The sequence below is a fragment of the Haematobia irritans genome, chromosome 1 (genome assembly GCF_050003625.1).
Source record: "Haematobia irritans isolate KBUSLIRL chromosome 1, ASM5000362v1, whole genome shotgun sequence".
NCBI classification, from domain to species: domain Eukaryota; kingdom Metazoa; phylum Arthropoda; class Insecta; order Diptera; family Muscidae; genus Haematobia; species Haematobia irritans.
The window spans coordinates 80,509,087-80,530,160 of record NC_134397.1 but is presented as its reverse complement, the minus strand read 5'-3'; the positions used below and the strand labels follow the sequence as shown (position 1 = coordinate 80,530,160).

General features: G+C 33.6%; 1 protein-coding gene across 2 annotated transcripts in view; it reads right to left on the bottom strand.

Moving 5' to 3' along the window:
* Positions 1 to 3,162: 3,162 nt before the first annotated feature.
* Cyp313a4 (Cytochrome P450 313a4) overlaps positions 3,163 to 21,074 on the bottom strand; it is a 40,388-nt gene continuing 22,476 nt past the window's right edge. The window contains exons 4-8 of one of the 2 annotated variants that reach the window (XM_075290959.1): positions 18,234 to 18,309; positions 9,766 to 9,892; positions 4,174 to 4,323; positions 3,688 to 4,114; positions 3,163 to 3,627 (exon numbers count right to left, since the gene is read on the bottom strand). In XM_075290959.1, the coding sequence (XP_075147074.1) occupies positions 3,464 to 3,627; positions 3,688 to 4,114; positions 4,174 to 4,323; positions 9,766 to 9,892; positions 18,234 to 18,309 (944 nt within the window). In that variant the 3' untranslated portion in view covers positions 3,163 to 3,463. The remainder of the gene's footprint in view (positions 3,628 to 3,687; positions 4,115 to 4,173; positions 4,324 to 9,765; positions 9,893 to 18,233; positions 18,310 to 21,074) is intronic. The other variant, XM_075290960.1, reaches the window with a different exon arrangement.

The window sequence follows — 21,074 nt, the reverse complement described above, 5'->3', positions numbered from 1 at the left end:
CCTTCCAATTTTTTGATACCATTTGGGTAGTACTTCTTCCGTTTTGCCTCAAAATAGGCCAAAGTTTCGGTGATAACCTCTTCATTGCAACCAAATTTTTTCCTTGCGAGCATCATTTTGAGGTCTGAAAACAAGAAAAAGTCGCTGAAGGCCAGATCTGTGAATACGGTGGACGGGGAAGCAATTCGAAGCCCAATGCATGAATTTTTGCCATCGCTCTCAATGACTTGTGGCACTTGTCAAATCACTTAATTATAAGGACATTACGACTTCATTGAAAAGTTTGGACAAGGAAATAACTTTATATAACAGAAATGCGTCTTCTATGGTAAGCAAAGTGTGCATTCGTATTTTAAAGACATGAAATCTTTGACCTCACAACAATATTTTTTTCAGTGTATACATGACTGATCCAGCTCTTTCGTCAATATGCTTAAATAGTCGAATGAAGCAGAGAAGACGCGTTAAACTGTCACAAGAGGTTCTATATACGCTGTGTTTTTCAGAAGTATCTGTGGAATTGAACGTCAGTATTTGCAAATGCGGAAATAGTTTGCAGACAGGATTAGGCGATATTTTTAAACTGAATTAAAATTAAAGATATATTCAAAATAAATAAAAAATCGCAAAAGTGGGTTACAAATTTGTAAATTGCAAAATCTTTTTTAATTTATTTCTCATAACTTATCTATATATAACCCCAAAAAAAATTAAAAGTCTTTTCCGTTTAATTGTTATTAATTTTTGTCACAAAAATGTGTCAAATTACCCATAATGCAAAGTACCAGTTTAAAAAGTTTTTTTTATTAAATATTAAATTAATTAAATGAGCCGAAGGTTGTTCTATCACCCGATTTTCTTTTTTTAATTTTTAATATTTTTTTTGAGTCAGAAAGATATATGACCAAACTAAATATTGTTTGTATTGTTCAAACATATTATGTTTCACCTCGTACATACACTGGTAGAAAAAAAATTAATGTAATTTTCTTTGTGTATATACCCCGGTCTAACAAAGAAAATCACATTTTTTTGTCAAAATTCGTTTTTATTATTCAACATTGTTCCCTTCAAGAGCGATACAACGATTATAACGACCTTCCAATTTTTTGATACCATTTAGGTAGTACTCCTTCGATTTTTCCTCAAAATAGGCCTCAGTTTCGGCGATCACCTCTTCATTGCAGCCAATTTTTGCCCTGCGAGCATCCTTTTGAGGTCTGAAAACAAAAAAAGTCGCTGGGGGCCAGATCTGGAGAATACGGTTCCATCGTTCTCAATGACTTGTGACACGGTGCGTTGTCTTGGTGGAACAACACGTTTTTCTTCTTCATATGGGGCCGTTTTGCCGCGATTTCGACCTTCAAACGCTCCAATAACGCCATATAATAGTCACTGTTGATGGTTTTTCCCTTCTCAAGATAATCGATAAAAATTATTCCATGCGCATCCCAAAAAAACAGAGGCCATTACTTTGCCAACGGACTTTTGAGTCTTTCCACGCTTCGGAGACGGTTCACCGGTCGCTGTCCACTCAGCCGACTGTCGATTGGACTCAGGAGTGTAGTGATGGAGCCATGTTTCATCCTTTGTCACATATCGACGGAAAAACTCGGGTGTGTTACGAGTTAACAGCTGCAAACACCGCTCAGAATCGTGAACACGTTGTTGTTTTTGGTAAAATGTGAGCTCGCGCGGCACCCATTTTGCACAGAGCTTCCGCATATCCAAATATTGATGGATGATATGTCCAACACGTTCCTTTGATATCTTTAAGGCCTCTTCTATCTCGATCAACTTTTTATTTCATTTTACGGTCATTCAAAATCATTTTGCGGATTTTTTTGATGTTTTCCTCGGTAGCCACCTCCTTCGGGCGTCCACTGCGTTCACCGTCCTCCGTGCCCATTTCACCACGCTTGAATTTTGCATACCAATCAATTATTTTTGATTTCCCTGGGGCAGAGTCCAGAAACTCATTATCAAGCCAAGTTTTTGCTTCCACCGTATTTTTCCCCCTTCAGAAAACAGTATTTTATCAAAAGACGAAATTCCTTTTTTTTACATTTTTTTTCACAATAACAAAAGATGCTTCACAAAAGACGCTCACAAACTAATTGACTTACAGACGTCAAATTTTGACACGAATCATTTGAAGGTTGGTACTATATAAAAATAATATGCATTTAATACTAGCGACGCCATCTATGTGTCAGACCGGGGACTTATCTGCCAGGTTTCTCTTTCTAAACACATATATGTTTTTAGGCTATTTCTAAATTAATTTATTCTTGCATCCAAGCATATTATAAAAATGAAATTATATAACAATTAAAATATTTTTGTAAAACTCCTACTCATGCAAAGAGGAACGCTCCTGGGGGCTAATAACGGCATTCGATATCGAGAACTTTTGACCGAAATCTAAATTTTTCGGATCACGTGAGTCGATATCGAGTTTTTTTGATCGACAATTTTTTCGATTGGTAAATTGCAATCGTAAAACATTTATTACTTGTTTTTTACATTGTTTTCGCCATATAGGAATAGTAAATATATTAGTTTTGGTTCGAATTGTTGCTAATTTGTAGTAAATTTACATCTAACATATTTTGAATATTTAGGACTAATGCAACTCCAATAAAAGTTAAACAAAAATTGATCATAGTCAAGTTCGGGGGCGAGCATCCTAGCTGGGCAAAGAACTATATATAAAGGGCACATGCTAGATCGATATCCAAGAGATTGTGATCAACCAATTACCGTACCATTCCGTGACAACATAACGCTTCTGGACCACCTTGTAAGAATAGTGAATGATGAAGACTTCCACTGGCAAAAAGTTTTAAGACGGCCGACAATTGTAAAGCGATAGAATTGACGTTGACATGCCACCAAAAATTATTTTCCATTTGAACGTCTCCTTCGTCAGCCAAAATCGTCCATTGAGCCTGCAAAAAGGTGACTTTCTAACAGTGCACACCATTTCAAACCCATGTACTTACACCAATAACAATGGACATTTTTATTCCTTATTTGTTGCCGAATTATTTTATATTCATCCCATCCTCCAATTAGGAAGGAATTCGGAGGAATGTAAAAAGAGATATGGGTCCATAGGATATAATGCAACACAATTTACTTTTTACTTTAAAATCTCCAACATTCTATTTTGTGCCGCTAACTTAATTTTGTCATTTCATTTTGTTCTGCTTCGTTTTTTTGCTGTTGGCAATGCTAGAGAAATTGCATCAAATTTCCATCGAATGCCGTGATCCAAACTTTTAATCGTATCGACAATTTTTTCGATACGATTATGAATTCGATATCGAATGCCGTGATTAGCCCCCTGATCTGTGTTTCAATTTAATAGTGTATGTTTTTGGAAAATTGGAAAAACACATTATTTCAATGGTTTTACTAAAAATACTTTGTGAAAAACAAAACTATTCGGTAATTTGCTCTAGACTTCCCTTTTTACGATTGACAGTAAGGGAACCTTTTTCAATTTCAATACTACTCCTTCAATAAACTTCAGATCTTCGTATTTGAATTCCGTAGCAAATTTGTAATTTCTTAATAATTTTGCCAGGGCAACTTTTGCCAATAAAAGGCCATATCGCCAACCTAAAAATATTTTTTTTTCACATAAAATATTTAAATATACACAAAAATAGTTAGAGTTACCTATGCAATTCCTCAATCCCTTGGTGAATGGAATAAATGCAAATGGATGTCTACCTTCCATATTCGATGGTAGAAAATTTTCGGGATTAAATAAATGAGCATTTGGTCCCCAAATATCTTTGCGTCTATGCATGGTAAAAATGTTTAATGCGATTTGGACACCAGCTGGTAAGACAATTCCATTTGATAACTGAACGTCTTGGCAATTCTGTCTGGCAACTATGGGAACAGGAGCCATAACTCGCATTGATTCATGCAATATCATATCAATGTATACCATATTTTGGAGATTCTCATAGGTCACATTAAATTTGCCCCTTTGGGGAAATATTGAAAACAGCTCTTCGAAAGCTTTCTCTTGATATTCTGGAAACATTGCAAGGAGAATCAATACATATCCTATGGTGTTGGCTGTTGTTTCAAATGCCTAGAAGAAAGCGTTACTTCAGTGAATTAGTTTTTTTTTGCAATATTGTAAAAACTTACGCCTAGAACTATAACATTTGATTCATCCTCCACATTTTGCCAAGTGAAAATGTCCTTTCTCATGAGTTCGATCGCCTGATCTATGAAAATATTTTTGCCACATGTCGACTCTGATCTATTATATTCGTTAGACAGTTTCTCCTGTAAAAGCTGTTCATGTAGAATTTAAAAGAAAATTTTATACTTCTGCATTAAATTAGTGAACGAGACAATTGTAAAATGATTCAAACTGGGTTAGAACCAATTAATTGATTTGGGTAAGAAAGTTTGTTTGGACCGAATCTTATAGAGTTACCATTATGAATGCGAATTTTAAGGCTTCCACAAAATTTTGAATAAATTAATATTTTCATATATAATTAAATATGAAAAAGGAAAACCAAGTATTTTATGTCAATAACTTTCAAAAGATAAAAATATAGTCTGCTTGATATATAAAGAAAAGAAAAGAAAATTTTACTGGAATACACATTTTTATACCCTCCACCATAGGATGGTGGGTATATTAACTTTGCCATTCCGTTTGTAACACATCGAAATATTGCTCTAAGACCCCATAAAGTATATATATTCTGGGTCGTGGTGAAATTCTGAGTCGATCTAAGCATGTTCGTCCGTCTGAAATCACGCAAACTTCCGAACGAAACAAGCTATCGACTTGAAACTTGGCACAAGTAGTTGTTATTGATGTAGGTTGGATGGTATTGCAAATGGGCCATATCGGTCCACTTTTACGTATAGCCCCCATATAAACGGACCCTCAGATTTGGCATGCGGAGCCTCTAAGAGTAACATATTTCATCCGATCTGCCTGAAATTTGGTACATGGTGTAAGTATATGGTCTCTAGCATCCATGCAAAAATTGGTCCATATCGCTCCATAATTATTCAATTCAATTCAATTCAATTCACATTTATTGCATAATCCAAAGCCATTCTGAGGCCAAAATTGATTATGTTTACCAACAATAGAGAGACACTATGAATATCAAATTACAATGTAAATATAAATATATTAATTCTAAAAAGAAACAAGTACATACGGCCGCAAGTTCGGCCAGGCCGAATCTTATGTACCCACCACCATGGATTGCGTAGAAACTTCTACGAAAGACTGTGATTTAGTCCATACATGGTATATATTAGACAAAAAAATTATGTATAGTTAAGTCTACAAATAATTACGAATCGACTTTTTGTACGTAGAGAGCCAGAATTGAAATATGGGGGTCGCTTATATGGGGGCTATATACAATTATGAACTTGATATGGACCAATTTTTGTGTGATTGGGGATCGATTTATCTGAGGGCATGGTTGTTAACGACCATATACTAGCACAATGTACCAAATTTCAACTCACTCGGATGAAATTTGCTCCTCCAAGAGGTTCCAAAACCAAATCTCGGGATCGGTTTATATGGGGCTATGTACGATTATGGACTGATATGTACCACTTTTGGCATGGTTGTTAAATATCATATACTACCACCACGTACCAAATTTCAAGCAGATCGGATGAATTTTGCTTATCCAAAAGCACCGGAGGTCAAATCTGGTGATCGGTTTATATGGGGGCTATATATAATTATGAACCGATGTGGACCAATTTTTGCATGGTTGCTATAGACCATATACTAACATCACGTACAAAATTTCAGCCGGATCGGATGAAATTTGCTTCTCTTAGCGGCCTCGCAAGCCAAATCGGGGGATCGGTTTATATGGGGGCTATATATAATTATGGACCGATGTCGACCAATTTTTGCATGGTTGTTAGAGACCATATACTAACACCATGTACCAAATTTCAGCCGGATCGGATGAAATTTGCTTCTCTTAGAGGCCTCGCAAGCCAAATCGGGGGATCGGTTTATATGGGGGCTATATATAATTTGGGACCGATGTGGACCACTTTTTGCATGGTTGTTAGAGACCATACACTGACACCATGTACCAAATTTCAGCCGGATCGGATGAAATTTGCATCTCTTAGGGGCCTCGCAAACCAAATCGGAGGATCGGTTTATATGGGGGCTATATATAATTATGGACCGATGTGGACCAATTTTTGCATGGTTGTTAGAGACCATATACTAACACCATGTACCAAAATTCAGCCGGATCGGATGAAATTTGCTTCTCTTAGAGGCCTCGCAAGCCAAATTTTGGGGTCCGTTTATATGGGGGCTATACGTAAAAGTGGACCGATATGGCCCATTTGCAATACTATCCGACCTACAGCAATAACAACTACTTGTGCCAAGTTTCAAGTCGATAGCTTGTTTCGTTCGGAAGTTAGCGTGATTTCAACAGACGGACGGACGGACGGACGGACATGCTCAGATCGACTCAGAATTTCACCACGACCCAGTATATGTATACTTTATGGGGTCTTAGAGCAATATTTCGATGTGTTACAAACGGAATGACAAAGTTAATATACCCCCCATCCTATGGTGGTGGGTATAAAAAAAACACAAAAAAAGTGTTATTGACACGAATACGGATAACAAAAAAAAAAAAAAAAATATATATATATATATATATATATATATATATATATATATATATATATATATATATATATATATATATATATATATATATATATATATATATATATATATATATATATATATATATATATATATATATATATATATATATATATATATATATATATTCAATTATATATAGCCCCCATATAAACGGACCCTCAGATTTGGCTTGCGGAGCCTCAAAGAATAGCATATTTCATCCGATCTGCCTGAAATTTGGTACATGGTGTAAGTATATGGTCTCTAGCATCCATGCAAAAATTGGTCCATATCGCTCCATAATTATATAGCCCCCATATAAACCGATCCCCAGATTTGACCTCCGGAGCCTCTTAGAGGAACAAAATTCATCCGATTCGGTTTCTAACAAACACACATCCGGTCTCTAACAAACACGCAAGAATTGGTCCATATCGGTCCATAATTATATATAGCCCCCATATAAACCGTTCTTCCGATCCGGTTGAAATTTGAAACGAGGTGTTAGTATATGGCCGCTAATAACCATGCCAAAATTGATCCATATCGGTCTATAGTTATATATAGCCGATCCCCAATCACACAAAAATTGGTCCATATCGGTTCATAATCATGGTTGACACTACATTTTTATACCCTGCGCCACACTGTGGAACAGGGTATTATAAGTTAGTGCATATGTTTGCAACACCCAGAAGGAGACGAGATAGACACATGGTGTCTTTGACAAAAATGCTTAGAGTGGGCTCCTGAATCGATATAGCCATGTCCGTCTGTCCGTGAACACATTTTTGTAACCAAGGGATTAGGTAGTAATTTAAGGCCAATCGACTTCGAATTTGGCATAAGTATGTGTTTTGGGTCAAAATAGAACCCTATTGATTTTGGAAGAAATCGGTTCAGATTTAGATATAACTCCCATATATATCTTTCGCCCGATATGCACTTATACGGCCCTAGAAGCCTGAGTATTACCCCAATTTGGTTGAAATTTTGCACTAGGAGTACAATTGGTAGTATAGTCAAATGTGCACAATTTTATTGAAATCGGTTCAGATTTAGATATAGCTCCCATATATATCTTTTGCCCGATATGGACTAATACGGTCCCAGAAGCCAGAGTTTTACTCCAATTTGCTTGAAATTTTGCACAGGGAGTAGAATTAGCATTGTAGCTATGCGTGCCAAATTTAGTTGAAATCGGTTCAGATTTAGATATAGCTCCCATATATAGCTTTCGCCCGATATGGACTAATACGTTCCCAGAAGCCAGAGTTTTACTCCAATTTGGTTGAAATTTTGCACAAGGAGTAGAATTAGCATTATACCTATGCGTGCCAAATTTAGTTGAAATCGGTTCAGATTTAGTTATAGCTCCCATATATAGCTTTCGCCCGATTTACACTCATATGACCACAGAGACCAATTTTTCCTCCGATTTAGTTGAAATTTTGCACAGGGAGTAGAATTAGCATTATAGTTATGCGTGCCAAATTGGGTTGAAATCGGTTCAGATTTAGATATAGCTCCCATATATAGTTTTCGCCCGATTTACACTCATATGACCACAGAGGCCATTTTGTTGAAATTTTGCACAGGGAGTAGAATTAGCATTGTTGCTATGCGTGCCAAATTTGGTTGGAATCGGTTCTGATTTAGATATAGCTCCCATATATATGTTTTTCTGATTTCGACAAAAATGGTCAAAATACCAATATTTTCCTTGTAAAATCGCCACTTCTTAGTCGAAAAGGTGTAAAAATGACTCTAATTTTCCTAAACTTCTAATACATATATATTGAGTGATAAATCATAAATAAATTTTTGCGAAGTTTCCTTAAAATTGCTTCAGATTTAAATGTTTCCCATATTTTTTACTAACATTGTGTTCCATCCTAGTGCATTAGCAGTCTTAAATTTTGAGTCTATAAATTTTGTAGAAGTCTATCGAATTCTGTCCAGATCGAGTGATACGTAAATGTATGTATTTGGGACGAAAATTTAGATCTACAGAGTGGTGCAGGGTATAATATAGTCGGCCCCGCCCGACTTTAGACTTTCCTTACTTGTTTCAGTTATATTACATTTTTTCAGTTATATTACATTTTTTCAGTTATATTTGACATCTTATTTTACAATCAAATAAAGGCTTTTCCCTAATTTTTCCTTTACGAACATTACATCCAATAAAAAGAAATCTAAACTTGTATTAAAGTCTCACTCGCTGTAATATATTATATAAAATCTCGTAACCTTGTAAATATTATCTGAACAAATGGTAAATAAAGATGAATATATAAATTGAAATTCATGGTTGACACTCGAGCCAAACATAATCTACCAAAATTTTATTTCTATAGAAAATTTTGTCACAATTTTATTTCTATAGAAAATGTTGTCAAAATTTTATTTCTATAGAAAATTTTGTCAAATTTTATTTCTATAGAAAATTTTGACATAATAGAAAATTTTGTCAAAATTTTATTTCTATAGAGAATGTTGTCAAAATTTTAATTCTATTGAAAATTTTGTCCAAATTTTACTTCTATAGAAAATGTTGTCAAAATTTTATTTTGTCAAATTTAATTACATACGTATTTAATCGGTCTTTTTGAGTTTAATATATACCACGTATGGAAAATTTAGAAGACGGTGTTAGGAAGTTTTAAGATACCTTGCCATCGGCAAGTGTTACCGCAACCCAACTAATTCGATTGTGGATGACAGTCTTCAGTAGAAGTTTCTACGCAATCCACGCTGGAGGGTACATAAGCTTCGGCCTGGCCGAACTTACGGCCGTATATACTTGTTCCTTGTTAAATTTGGTGACGTACAAAACGAAAAAGAGAAAGAAAAACTTCTACATCGCCTGGAAAATGGTGTAAGTGACCGAAAAATGTATTTGTATGAAGATCGGTCAATATGGGACAGATTTCACCGTAATAGAATCAAAGTTAACTTACTAACTTTTCTTAGTTTTTCTAATCAATTTTTCTTTCTTTGGATCCAACCAGACTTTTTTATTTTAAGAGTGTTTAATATTCATAAATTACCTTTCTTATAAAATTCTGTATATCGTTTCTGGATTTTTGAAAAGGCTCGTAGATACCAAAAAGTTTTCTGACCACGTCGTTTACAAGCCATGGTGAAAATGTCATCTCCATCATATTTTCCACCACACTGCAAAATTCAATAATAATTTGTAAAAGTGTTGAAAAATTGCACGAAATACCATATTTTAAAATTTGAGAAATATGAGACTGTTAAACGCGGTTTCCGAATAGAGAAACATGAAGTCGAAGGAATTTATTACAGCCCAGCGAATACTAGGTAACCACATCTAATTACAATTTGCATTACCAGGAGTAAAGCTGTCATTACACATTGCATTACATTGCGGCGATTTATAAGGACTAACTTGTAATGACAATAATAAATACTTCTTCACGCAAAAAAATAATTCTTTCCTCCCTAACGAAATTTTAGACAAACAAAGTTCGTTTCTCATTTGCTTATGCTTAAAAACAATTTCATAAAGCTAACTCAAAAAAAAAAAAACACATTGTTTTCTTGCTAATTGCATTTACCCTCAAATTTTTTTCACATCAACGAGGTTTTTAGTTCTTAACACCTTTTCCTGTAATACCAACAATGTAGAAGAAATTATACGATTTTATATATTTTTAAATTTTTTTTACCTTTCGCCTGGACGGAGAATCGAACCGCGGACCATGCACTTTGTAAGCCAACACACTAACCACTGAGCTATGTATAGATAAATATCAATATAAGTTATATTTATATAGCATAGCTTGCGGCGCCCACGAACCGAATAAACAAAGTTTATTTAACAGAAACAAACATTTAGTTTGGCACCGTGGAGCAGTGGTCGCTACGTCCGACTTGCATGCCAAGGGTCGTGGGTTCGATCCCTGCTTCGACCAAAATTTTTTTTTTACATATATTCCAGATATGTTCGGAAGATTCCGAAAAAACGTTAAATATTACATTGTAGTATATTAAATTTTGAACTGTAAAATGTGTCTTATTAAAGACCTAAAGTCAGAAAAGAACAGTGTTTGATATAAACGAAATGGACTGTGCTGTTGTTTCAAAAATAACTTTTTTTATTAAAAAAATAAAAATTTTGTAACAAACGAATTTTTTTGGTGATAAAAGTTTAAAATTTTCGAAGCAATTCAAAAAAATCTAACAAAAGAAAAACGTTTTCGGTACACGTTTTCCAAACGTTTTTTTCTTTGCGTGTTGGTAATTTTCGAATTGTTATTCTCAACATGTAATGCATTTGGCTGTGAATGTCTTAATAAAATAAAATGAAATAAATGGTATCATTACCCAGCAAAAAAGCGTCGCCAAAAAAGTAATGAAAATTTTCTTTTTGATCCGGAAGTGGTGCAAAATTGACGCAGAAGCGATGAATTTAACATAGTCTTGTTATAGGACGGAAGTCCTCCATTTCAACAGCCGTTGCACTGAATTTGCATCACTTCTTTAGATGATTTGGATGTAAATTAAAAATTTTGTGATATTTTGTCAAATAAATAATTTTTATAATTTTTTATAATTTTTAATGAATTCCAACGCTTGTCGGAAACGTTTGACCTCAAATATTTTCAAAAATTCACAATTTTTTCAGATTGGATTTAGCATTTTTTTTCGACAAAATTTAAATGATTTGTACCATTTTATGAATTCTTACTCTGTTTTTAATCTATTTGAAACAAAAAAAGTTAAAATAACCCATTAAAAGTATGAACCAAGTTATAAAAAATTGAATTTAAGGAACTTCCTGGGTAGTTAAAAATAAAGAACATCATTGGGAGTGCATCTTCTGTAAGTGCTTTTAAAGTTGTTCCTTTGGAAGAACTTCCAAATTTTTTTGCTGGGTAGGTATAATTATGCAAATAATTGTGCATTTACTTAAAAAACTCAAAAAGTTAAGGAATATTCTTCACGAATATTTCATAATAATTGTGTTTTAAATTAATGCCATTACCATATTATGTTTTAAATAAAAAAGGGAGTTAAAATCCATCTTTAGTAGATTTCGAACCTAATGTGGTCTATTAGGTTCATTATAACGTATAACACGATTCAAACTCCCTTAAACAACCCACTTTTATTTCTATTTTAAATGTGAAATTAATTTACGTGTAATCTTATTTGGATGATTTGTTACATTTTTGTTTATTTCTGCAATATTCGTTTCTATTCAAGTAGGGTTCATATTACAGCATTACTCGCCATATTTTGATCCAGAGAAGTCAATATTTTCGAGATTTGCAATCTTTGGTATATCTACGAATAAGTTATTACATATTAGGTGATTATATGCTTTAAAAGCACTACTTATTTCATGGCCGAAGGTATGCCTGGGGAGAAGTACTTTCCTCATAGGACATGCGTGTGTAAATGTAATCCGGAGCGATGTCAATTAATAAGTGGTTATTAATTTTGAAATAGGCTTACCTACAAGCTTACCGGGTAATGAGAGTTTTTGCTGGAAGCTTAACGTTTCAACTTTTATTGATTTTTGTATAGGATAACCTAACCTTGATACTTATGGTCATTTTCATGTAGCTCCGTTAGGTTTTAACTCCCAGTTAAGAGGAAATAAATTGCAAATATATTCTCTCCGCTTAACTTTACGGACAATTTTTCAGCAGTTAAGTTCCTGACATATGGAATATATAGGCAAGATGGCAGATATGTCCATAGTACGGTTTAAAAGTTCGTTAGCTAACGTACACACAGAAAAAAAGTGCCATCGAAACTAAAGGAAAAATGTTTATCAATTTAGTTTAGCCATTTTATTTCCATTATTTAAGCTAAATTTTTGTGTGAAATAATAAAATTTACTTTTTTTCAGTAAAAAACTCCTAAACTGAAAGCAGTTAGGAATAGTTCATTAACTAGAATAAGGCATGGAATTTTACTAATACTGTTTTCTTCGCTGGGTATAAGAATTTACTACTGAACAAGAAAATTTTATTCACTGATAACAAAGCATTCGTAAAAATAAACAAAAATCGAACTAAAACCAAGTTTCCTCAAATTTAGTAAAATTTCTTATCAAATGATAATTCTGACTTCCTTTATTAAGAATGCTTATCATACATACGAATAACACTTGGCATAGAAAAATATTTTAGTTCATTCCTACTAATCCTTTCAAAACTTAAGGAAACACACTTGTTAGAATATAGGAAATTTTCCTATATTTCTTTTATCTACCTGTAATCGATACTTGTCATCGATGTAATCGATATGTTTGCGCGTGGGTTGTTTACGGAGAGATTGTTAAAAAATAATATAGTAAAATAATATAATAAATAGCAAATAAAATATTTCACTCTAAAAAAAGTGAACTCTCTATTTCACTAAAGCCAATTTCACTTTATTTTAGTTCATGGAATTATTATATATGGAGAAAGTTTACTTTACTCTAATAATTTTTTGCTTACGTCAGTAAAATAAACTAAACAAGTATATACGGCCGTAAGTTCGGCCAGGCCGAATCTTATGTACCCTCCACCATGGATTGCGTAGAAACTTCTACGAAAGACTGTCATCCACAAATTTCAACTCACTCGGATGAAATTTGCTCCTCCAAGAGGCTCCAAAACCAAATCTCGGGATCGGTTTATATGGGGGCTATAAATGATTGTGGACTGATATGGACCCCTTTTGGCATGGTTGTTAAATATCATATACTACCACCGCGTACCAAATTTCAACCAGATCTGATGAATTTTGCTTCTCCAAAAGGCACCGGAGGTCAAATCTGGCGATCGGTTTATATGAGAGCTATATATAATTATGGACTGATAAAAACCAATACCTGCATGGTTATTGGATACCATATACTAACATCACGTACCAAAATTCAACTGAATCAGATGAATTTTGGTCTTCCAAGAGGCTCCGGAGGTCAAATCTGGTGATCGGTTTATATGGGGGCCATATATAATTATGGACCGATATGGACCAATTTTTGCATGGTCATTAGAGACCATATACTAACATCATGTACCAAATTTTAGCCGGATCGGATGAAATTTGTTTCTCTTGGAGGCTCTGCAAGCCAAATCGGGGGACCGGTTTATATAGGGGCTATATATAATTATGGACCGATGTGGACCAATTTTTGCACGGTTGTTAGAGACCATATACTAACACCATGTACCAAATTTCAGCCGGATCGGATGAAATTTGCTTCTCTTAGAGGCCTCGCAAGCCAAATTTGGGGGTCCGTTTATATGGGGGCTATACGTAAAAGTGGACCGATATGGCCCATTTGCAATACCATCTGACCTACATCAATAGCAACTACTTGTGCCAAGTTTCAAGTCGATAGCTTGTTTCGTTCGGAAGTTAGCGTGATTTCAACAGACGGACGGACGGACCGACGGACATGCTCAGATCGACTCAAAATTTCACCACGATCCAGAGTATATATACTCTTAGATCAATATTTCGATGTGTTACAAACGGAATGACAAAGTTAATATACCCCCATCCTATGGTGGAGGGTATAAAAACAGAAAAAAAATTATACACAAATGAAGTAAAAAGTTTTACTAAATTCGTACTTCTCACAAAATAGTTCTTTATTTCTTTAAATTTGTACATTTTACTACAAATGCGTTCATCATGAACTTCGCATATCACTAAAGATATTCTTGCAATCTTGAACTCCAATTTTTTCTTTCAAACTACAAAATTTTCTTCAACAAGTGAAAAAAATTTATTATGTCTAATAAATTTTCTTGAATTTTTTGAAAATTATTTACTTACTTTTGTGATATTGGCGTGATGTCAGCGTTTGTAATAAGGTTTAATTATTTTTTTTTTTAATTAAAAATTTTCTAAAATTAACTAAATGTTTTCTTACTGGTGGGTTCACTGTTTTTTCAGTGTAGGAACATTTTTGCTACCAAACATATTGCTTGAGGCGATCATATTTCTTTTCTGCTTGCAAATATGATTATGCAATCGATGATCCATTTTAATATTTATCAGTAAACGAATTTTTATAAATCTATGGTAATTTTGTAGTTACTCACAAAAAACAAACAAAATGGTTCCTCCGAAACAAAATTTTTGACCAAGGAAAGTTTCTTTTGTTGGTAAAGTTGTTCCTTTTAAGACAAATAAAGCTTTGTTTTTGGTATCCGTTCCAACGTACTTTGTTTCCCCTCAAAGATACAATTTAGCATCATTATTTAATTTTTTTAGGAGTGTGCACAGAAAAAAATATCACCAAAATATTTCCAATTAAACAATTATGATAATATGGTATTAACTTTTTAATCAAGATAGAAACATTAGGGAGCCACCGTGGTGCAATGGTTAGCATGCCCGCCTTGCATACACAAGGTCGTGGGTTCGATTCCTGCTTTGACCGAAAAGCAAAAGTTTTTAAGAGGTGGATTATCCCACCTCAGTAATGTTGGTGACATTTCTGAGTGTTTCAAAGCTTCTCTAAGGGGTTTCACTGCAATGTGGAAGGTCATTCGGACTCGGCTATAAAAAGGAGGTCCCTTGTCATTGAGCTTAACATGGAATCGGGCAGCACTCAGTGATAATAGAGAAAAGTTCACCACTGCGGTATCACAATGGACTGAATAGTCTAAGTGAGCCTGATACTTCGGGCAGCCACCCAACCTAACCTAACCTAAGATAGAAACATTGAGTTAATCAAGTCAATGATTGAAAATATTTACATTTTTAATAAACCTTTAACTGTCCACATGGTGGTAAAATTTACCACCTCGCACACTTGTTTACATGTATTATAAATAAGAAGTGTGAAATAAAGTGCATGTTCATTTTTAAAAGTACATATAATATTTCGAAATATTGTTTTATTTTCGTTAATATTCCAATGTGTTCCAATCAACAAATGTAATAATGTTACAAAAACTATTTTTGTTTTATAGAAAACATATTTATGTAAAAGAGGAGTTCAAATCTACCACACGTCCCAAAGTACGCAGCACAAATTCATCTCACCAGTTAAAGGTTAAAAAATTAATTGATACAATTAACCTTTTAATCTTCCGAGTGGTTAAAAAAGTAATGGTTTTTTTTTTTTGTAATTTTTGCTTGAAAATTTATTTCAATTTTTTAATCAAACTAAAAACACAAAGTCTCTAATGCCCAAACCCTCCTTTAGGCAGTGTCTAAAAAAAGTGGATGGTTTTAGTAAAACCCACCTAAATACAACGAAAATGAGCAAAATATAAACAAATCTTCAAAACTCTTCAAGAGACTTTGCAGTATACACTAGATTTTACCGTATTGAGTTTGCTTGTTTCATTTTCTTGTGTCGTTAACCTGGACTACCCAGCAGAAAAAATTGGATGTTGTTCCAAAGGCACAACTTTAAAAGCACTTCCAAAAATGTCCTCCCAATGATGTTCTTTATTTTAACTATACAGGAAGTTATTTTAATTCACTTTTTTATAAATTGCTTTTTTATATTTTTAATGGGTAATTATACCCTACACCACTACTGTGGTACAGGGTATAATAAGTTTGTGCATTTGTATGTAACGCCAAGAAGGAGTAATCATAGACCAACCTTTTAGTATACGGATCGGCTTAGAATTAAATTCTGAGTCGATTTAGCGATATCCGTCTGTCTGCCTGTCTGTCTGTCTGTCCGTCTGTCTGTTGATGTATTTTTGTGTGCAAAGTACAGCTCGCAGTTTTAGTCCGATTGTCCTAAAATTTGGTATAGGGTCCTGCTTCGGCTCAAAGACGATCTCCATTGATTTTGGAAAAAATCGGTTCAGATTTAGATATAGCTGCCTATATATTTTTCACCGATCTGGTCATAATTGGCGTGTATATCAACCGATCTTCCTCAAATTCCGTACATCCGAATATTTTATGGGTCTCGAAAAACTTGCAAAATATCAGCCAAATCGGTTCAGATTTAGATAGAGCTCCCATATATAGCTTTCGCCCGATTTACACTCATTTGCCCACAGAGGCCAATTTTTAACTCCGATTTAGTTGAAATTTAGCACAGGGAGTAGAATTAGCATTGTAACTATGCGTGCCAAATTTGGTTGAAATCGGTTCAGATTTGGATATATCTCCCATATATAGCTTTCGCCCGATTTACACTCATATGACCACAGAGGCAAATTTTTAACTCCGATTGAGTTGAAATTTTGCACAGATAGTAGAGTTAGCATTGTAACTATGCGTGCCAAATTTGGGTGAAAACGGTTCAGATTTGGATATATCTACCATATATAGCTTTCGCCCGATTTACACTCATATGACCACAGAGGCCAATTTTTAACTCCGATTTAGTTGAAATTTTGCACAGGGAGTAGAATTAGCATTGTAGCTAAGCGTGCCAAATTTGGTTGAAATCGGTTCAGATTTAGATATAGCTCCCATATATAGCTTTCGCCCGATTTACACTCATTTGCCCACAGAGGCCAATTTTTAACTCCGATTTAGTTGAAATTTTGCACAGAGAGTAGAATTAGCATTGTTGCTATGCGTGCCAAATTTGGTTGAAATCGGTTCAGATTTAGATATAGCTCCCATATATATGTTTTTTCTGATTTCGACAAAAATGGTCAAAATACCAACATTTTCCTTGTAAAATCGCCACTGCTTAGTCGAAAAGTTGTAAAAATGACTCTAATTTTCCTAAACTTCTAATACATATATAGAGCGATAAATCATAAATAAACTTTTGCGAAGTTTCCTTAAAATTGCTTCAGATTTAAATGTTTCCCATATTTTTTTACTAACATTGTGTTCCACCCTAGTGCATTAGCCGACTTAAATTTTGAGTCTATAGATTTTGTAAGTCTATCAAATTCTGTCCATATCGAGTGATATTTAAATGTATGTATTTGAGACAAACCTTTATATATAGCCCTCAACACATTTGACGGATGTGATATGGTATCGAAAATTTAGATCTACAAAGTGGTGCAGGGTATAATATAGTCGGCCCAGCCCGACTTTAGACTTTCCTTACTTGTTGTAATATATTTTTTTCAAATTCAAAGAGAGAATAAGAACTAAAAAAGTGGTACAAATTATTAAAATTTTGTTGAAACAAATGCTAAAAAAAACAAAAAGAGGGGGTCAACTTCATAAATTAAGCTGATTAATGTTTAGGAGGAGAGAAGTTTACCACTAATAGCATCAACCCAAGGAAATTTAGTCGTTTTACATTAATTTTGGTCAACGATATTTATACTAGAGGTGTGCACGTGACACGAAATTGTCGTGACTCACGCGTGAGTCACGCTCATGGCAACGGCGTGAGTGTGCGTGAGCGTGATTAACAAACCAAAATGTCGTGCGTGAGCGTGAGTAAAATAGTTCTCACGTGCACATCTCTAATTTATACCAGATACAAAGGGGGAAAATGCGGGCAAATATACATACATATATTATTATTCAACGGTAATATGGAATTCTAGTTTTGAGCAATCCTATTGATTATTTGACTACTTACCATTGATAGCATTGTAATAAATGCTCATTGGTTTCACCGCTTTTGACATGAGTAGACTTTTTGCCCATTGTAGTTCCTGGTACAAAAGAAATAGTATATTGTCACTAATAATAATTGGCAATTCCACATTTACTATGCTGAGCCGACTTTGCAAGACATCGGAATATATATTTCTATATAAGCATATGCAAAAAATATGTTTCACTTCAAATGAAACCTTTTTCAAATCAAATGAAATGTTCTTCAAATCAAATGAAATATTTTACAACACAAATGAAATTTTTATTAATTCAAATCAAATCGTGTAGTATATAATTACTTTCACTATGAGTTACAATCGTTTTTAGCAAAAATGCCATAATCCATATATTGTGTAATGAGTTGGTATTACCCAAATCTTTATATACAAGTATCAACAATTAGGAAAGCCAATTTTCAATTTTTTTGATTTATACACTACTGAATATATAAATTGGATATGTGCAAAAAGATTTCCAGCAGAAACAATGATTTTAAACAAAAAGAAAAATGACAATTATGAATTTCTGTTCAATTTTCATTCATGATTGGCAACGCTGATGAGAATTTAGGTACATTTATACGCATTCGTAAATATGCGCAAAGGGAATACCAAATAAAATAAAAACATATACGGCCGTAAGTTCGGCCGGGCCGAATCTTATGTACCCTCCACCATGGATTGCGTAGAAACTTCTACGAAAGACTGTCATCCACAATCGAATTACTTGGGTTGTGGTATCTTAAAACTTCTTAACATCGTTTTCTAAATTGTGAGTTAGTCCATACGTGGTATAACATATATTAGACAAAAAAGTTATGTATAGTTAAGTCTACAAATAATTACAAATCGATATGGACTTTTTGCACGATACGTAGAGAGCCAGAATTGAATTATGGGGGTCGCTTATATGGGCGCTATATACAATTATGAACTTGATATGGACCAATTTTTGTGTGATTGGGGATCGATTTATCTGAGGGCTATATATAACTACAGACCGATATGGACCTAGTTAGGCATGGTTGTTAACGGCCATATACTAGCACAATGTACTAAATTTCAACTGACTCGGATGAAATTTGCTCCTCCAAGAGGCTCCAAAACCAAATCTCGGGATCGGTTTATATGGGGGCTATATATGATTATGGACTGATATGGACCACTTTGTGCATGGTTGTTAAATATCATATACTACCACCACGTACCAAATTTCAACCAGATCGGATGAATTTTGCTTTTCCAAAAGGCACCGGAGGTCAAATCTGGGGATCGGTTTATATGGGGGCTACACCCAGAAAAAAGTGCCTTTGAAACTTAAGGAAAAATTTTTCATCAATATAGTTTATCCATTTTATTTCCATTAAGCTAAATTTTTGTGAGAAATAATACAATTTACTCGTTTCAGTAAAAAAATCCTAAACTGTAAGCAGTTAGGAATAGTTCATTAACTAGAATAAGGCATGGAATTTTACTCATACTATTTTCTTCGCTGGGTATAAGAATTTACTACTGAACAAGAAAATTTTATTCACCGATAACAAAGCATTCGTAAAAATAAACAAAAACCGAACTAAAACCAAGTTTCCTCAAAATTAGTAAAATTTCTTATAAAATGATAATTGCGACATCCTTTATAATAGAAAGTTTTTCATACATGCGAACAACACTTGGCATAGAAAAATATTTTAGTTCATTCGTACGAAGTATGCAATCCTTTCAAAACTTAAGGAAACACACTTGTTAGAAACGCGATATGTTTGCGCGTGGGTTGTTTTTTTAGTTGGAATCGCGTTGTTGTGGTATACGGAAAGATTGTTAAAAAATAATATGGTAAAATAATATAATAAATAACAAATAAAATATATAAAATATTTATTATTTTAAATTAGTGAGAAAAATTTTCGTTTTTTGAAAATAAATCTATCAATGTTCGTGATGGTATATAAAGAAAGAAAACACCAGCACACTGAAAATACAGTGAACCCACCAGGAAGAAAATTTTTGGTTAATTTTAGAAAATTTTGAATATTTTTAGAAAATTTTAACTAAACAGTATTACAAACGCTGAGATGTCGCCGATATCACAAAAATAAGTAAACATTTTTCGACAAATGCAAGAAAATTTGTTAGGCATAATTCATTTTTTTCACTTGTCAAAGAAAATTTTGTAGTTTGAAGGAAAAACTTGGAGTTAAAAAATGCAAGAATGTCTTTAGTGACATACGAAGTTCAAGATGAACGCATTTTTGGTAAAATTTACAAATTTAAAGAAATAATGAACTATTTTGTGGGAAGTGCGAATTTAGTAAATCTTTTTGCTTAATTTGAGTATAATTTTTTCGCGTTTTTTAGTTCATTTAACTAACGTACGCAAAAAATTATTAGAGTAAACGAAACTTTCTCCAAACATAATAATTACATGAACTAAAATAAAGTTAAATTGGCTTTAGTGAAATAGAGAGTTCACTTTTTTTTGAGTGCAGAATAACAACCCTTTCATTTGTCTTCATTTTGGAATCTTCAATTATCAGGTAATATTCAGTGACGCTAACCTTTTGTAAAAAAAATGGTTTATGATTTTTTATATTTGTAGGTATTGAAATTGTAAAAGGAGGACAAAATCGTTAGGCAGCAACTTATTAAAAGTGAAAAGTACAAGAAGAAGAAAAAGTGCGTTTTTCAGTTGATAATATCACATGGAAATTGGAAACAGCGGAATAATAAACTAATATTTCAAGGAGATTCGATGCTGTTGATTCTTAATAAATATATTCAATATATTAATAAAACATGTATTTTATTGAAGATAAAATTGCTTA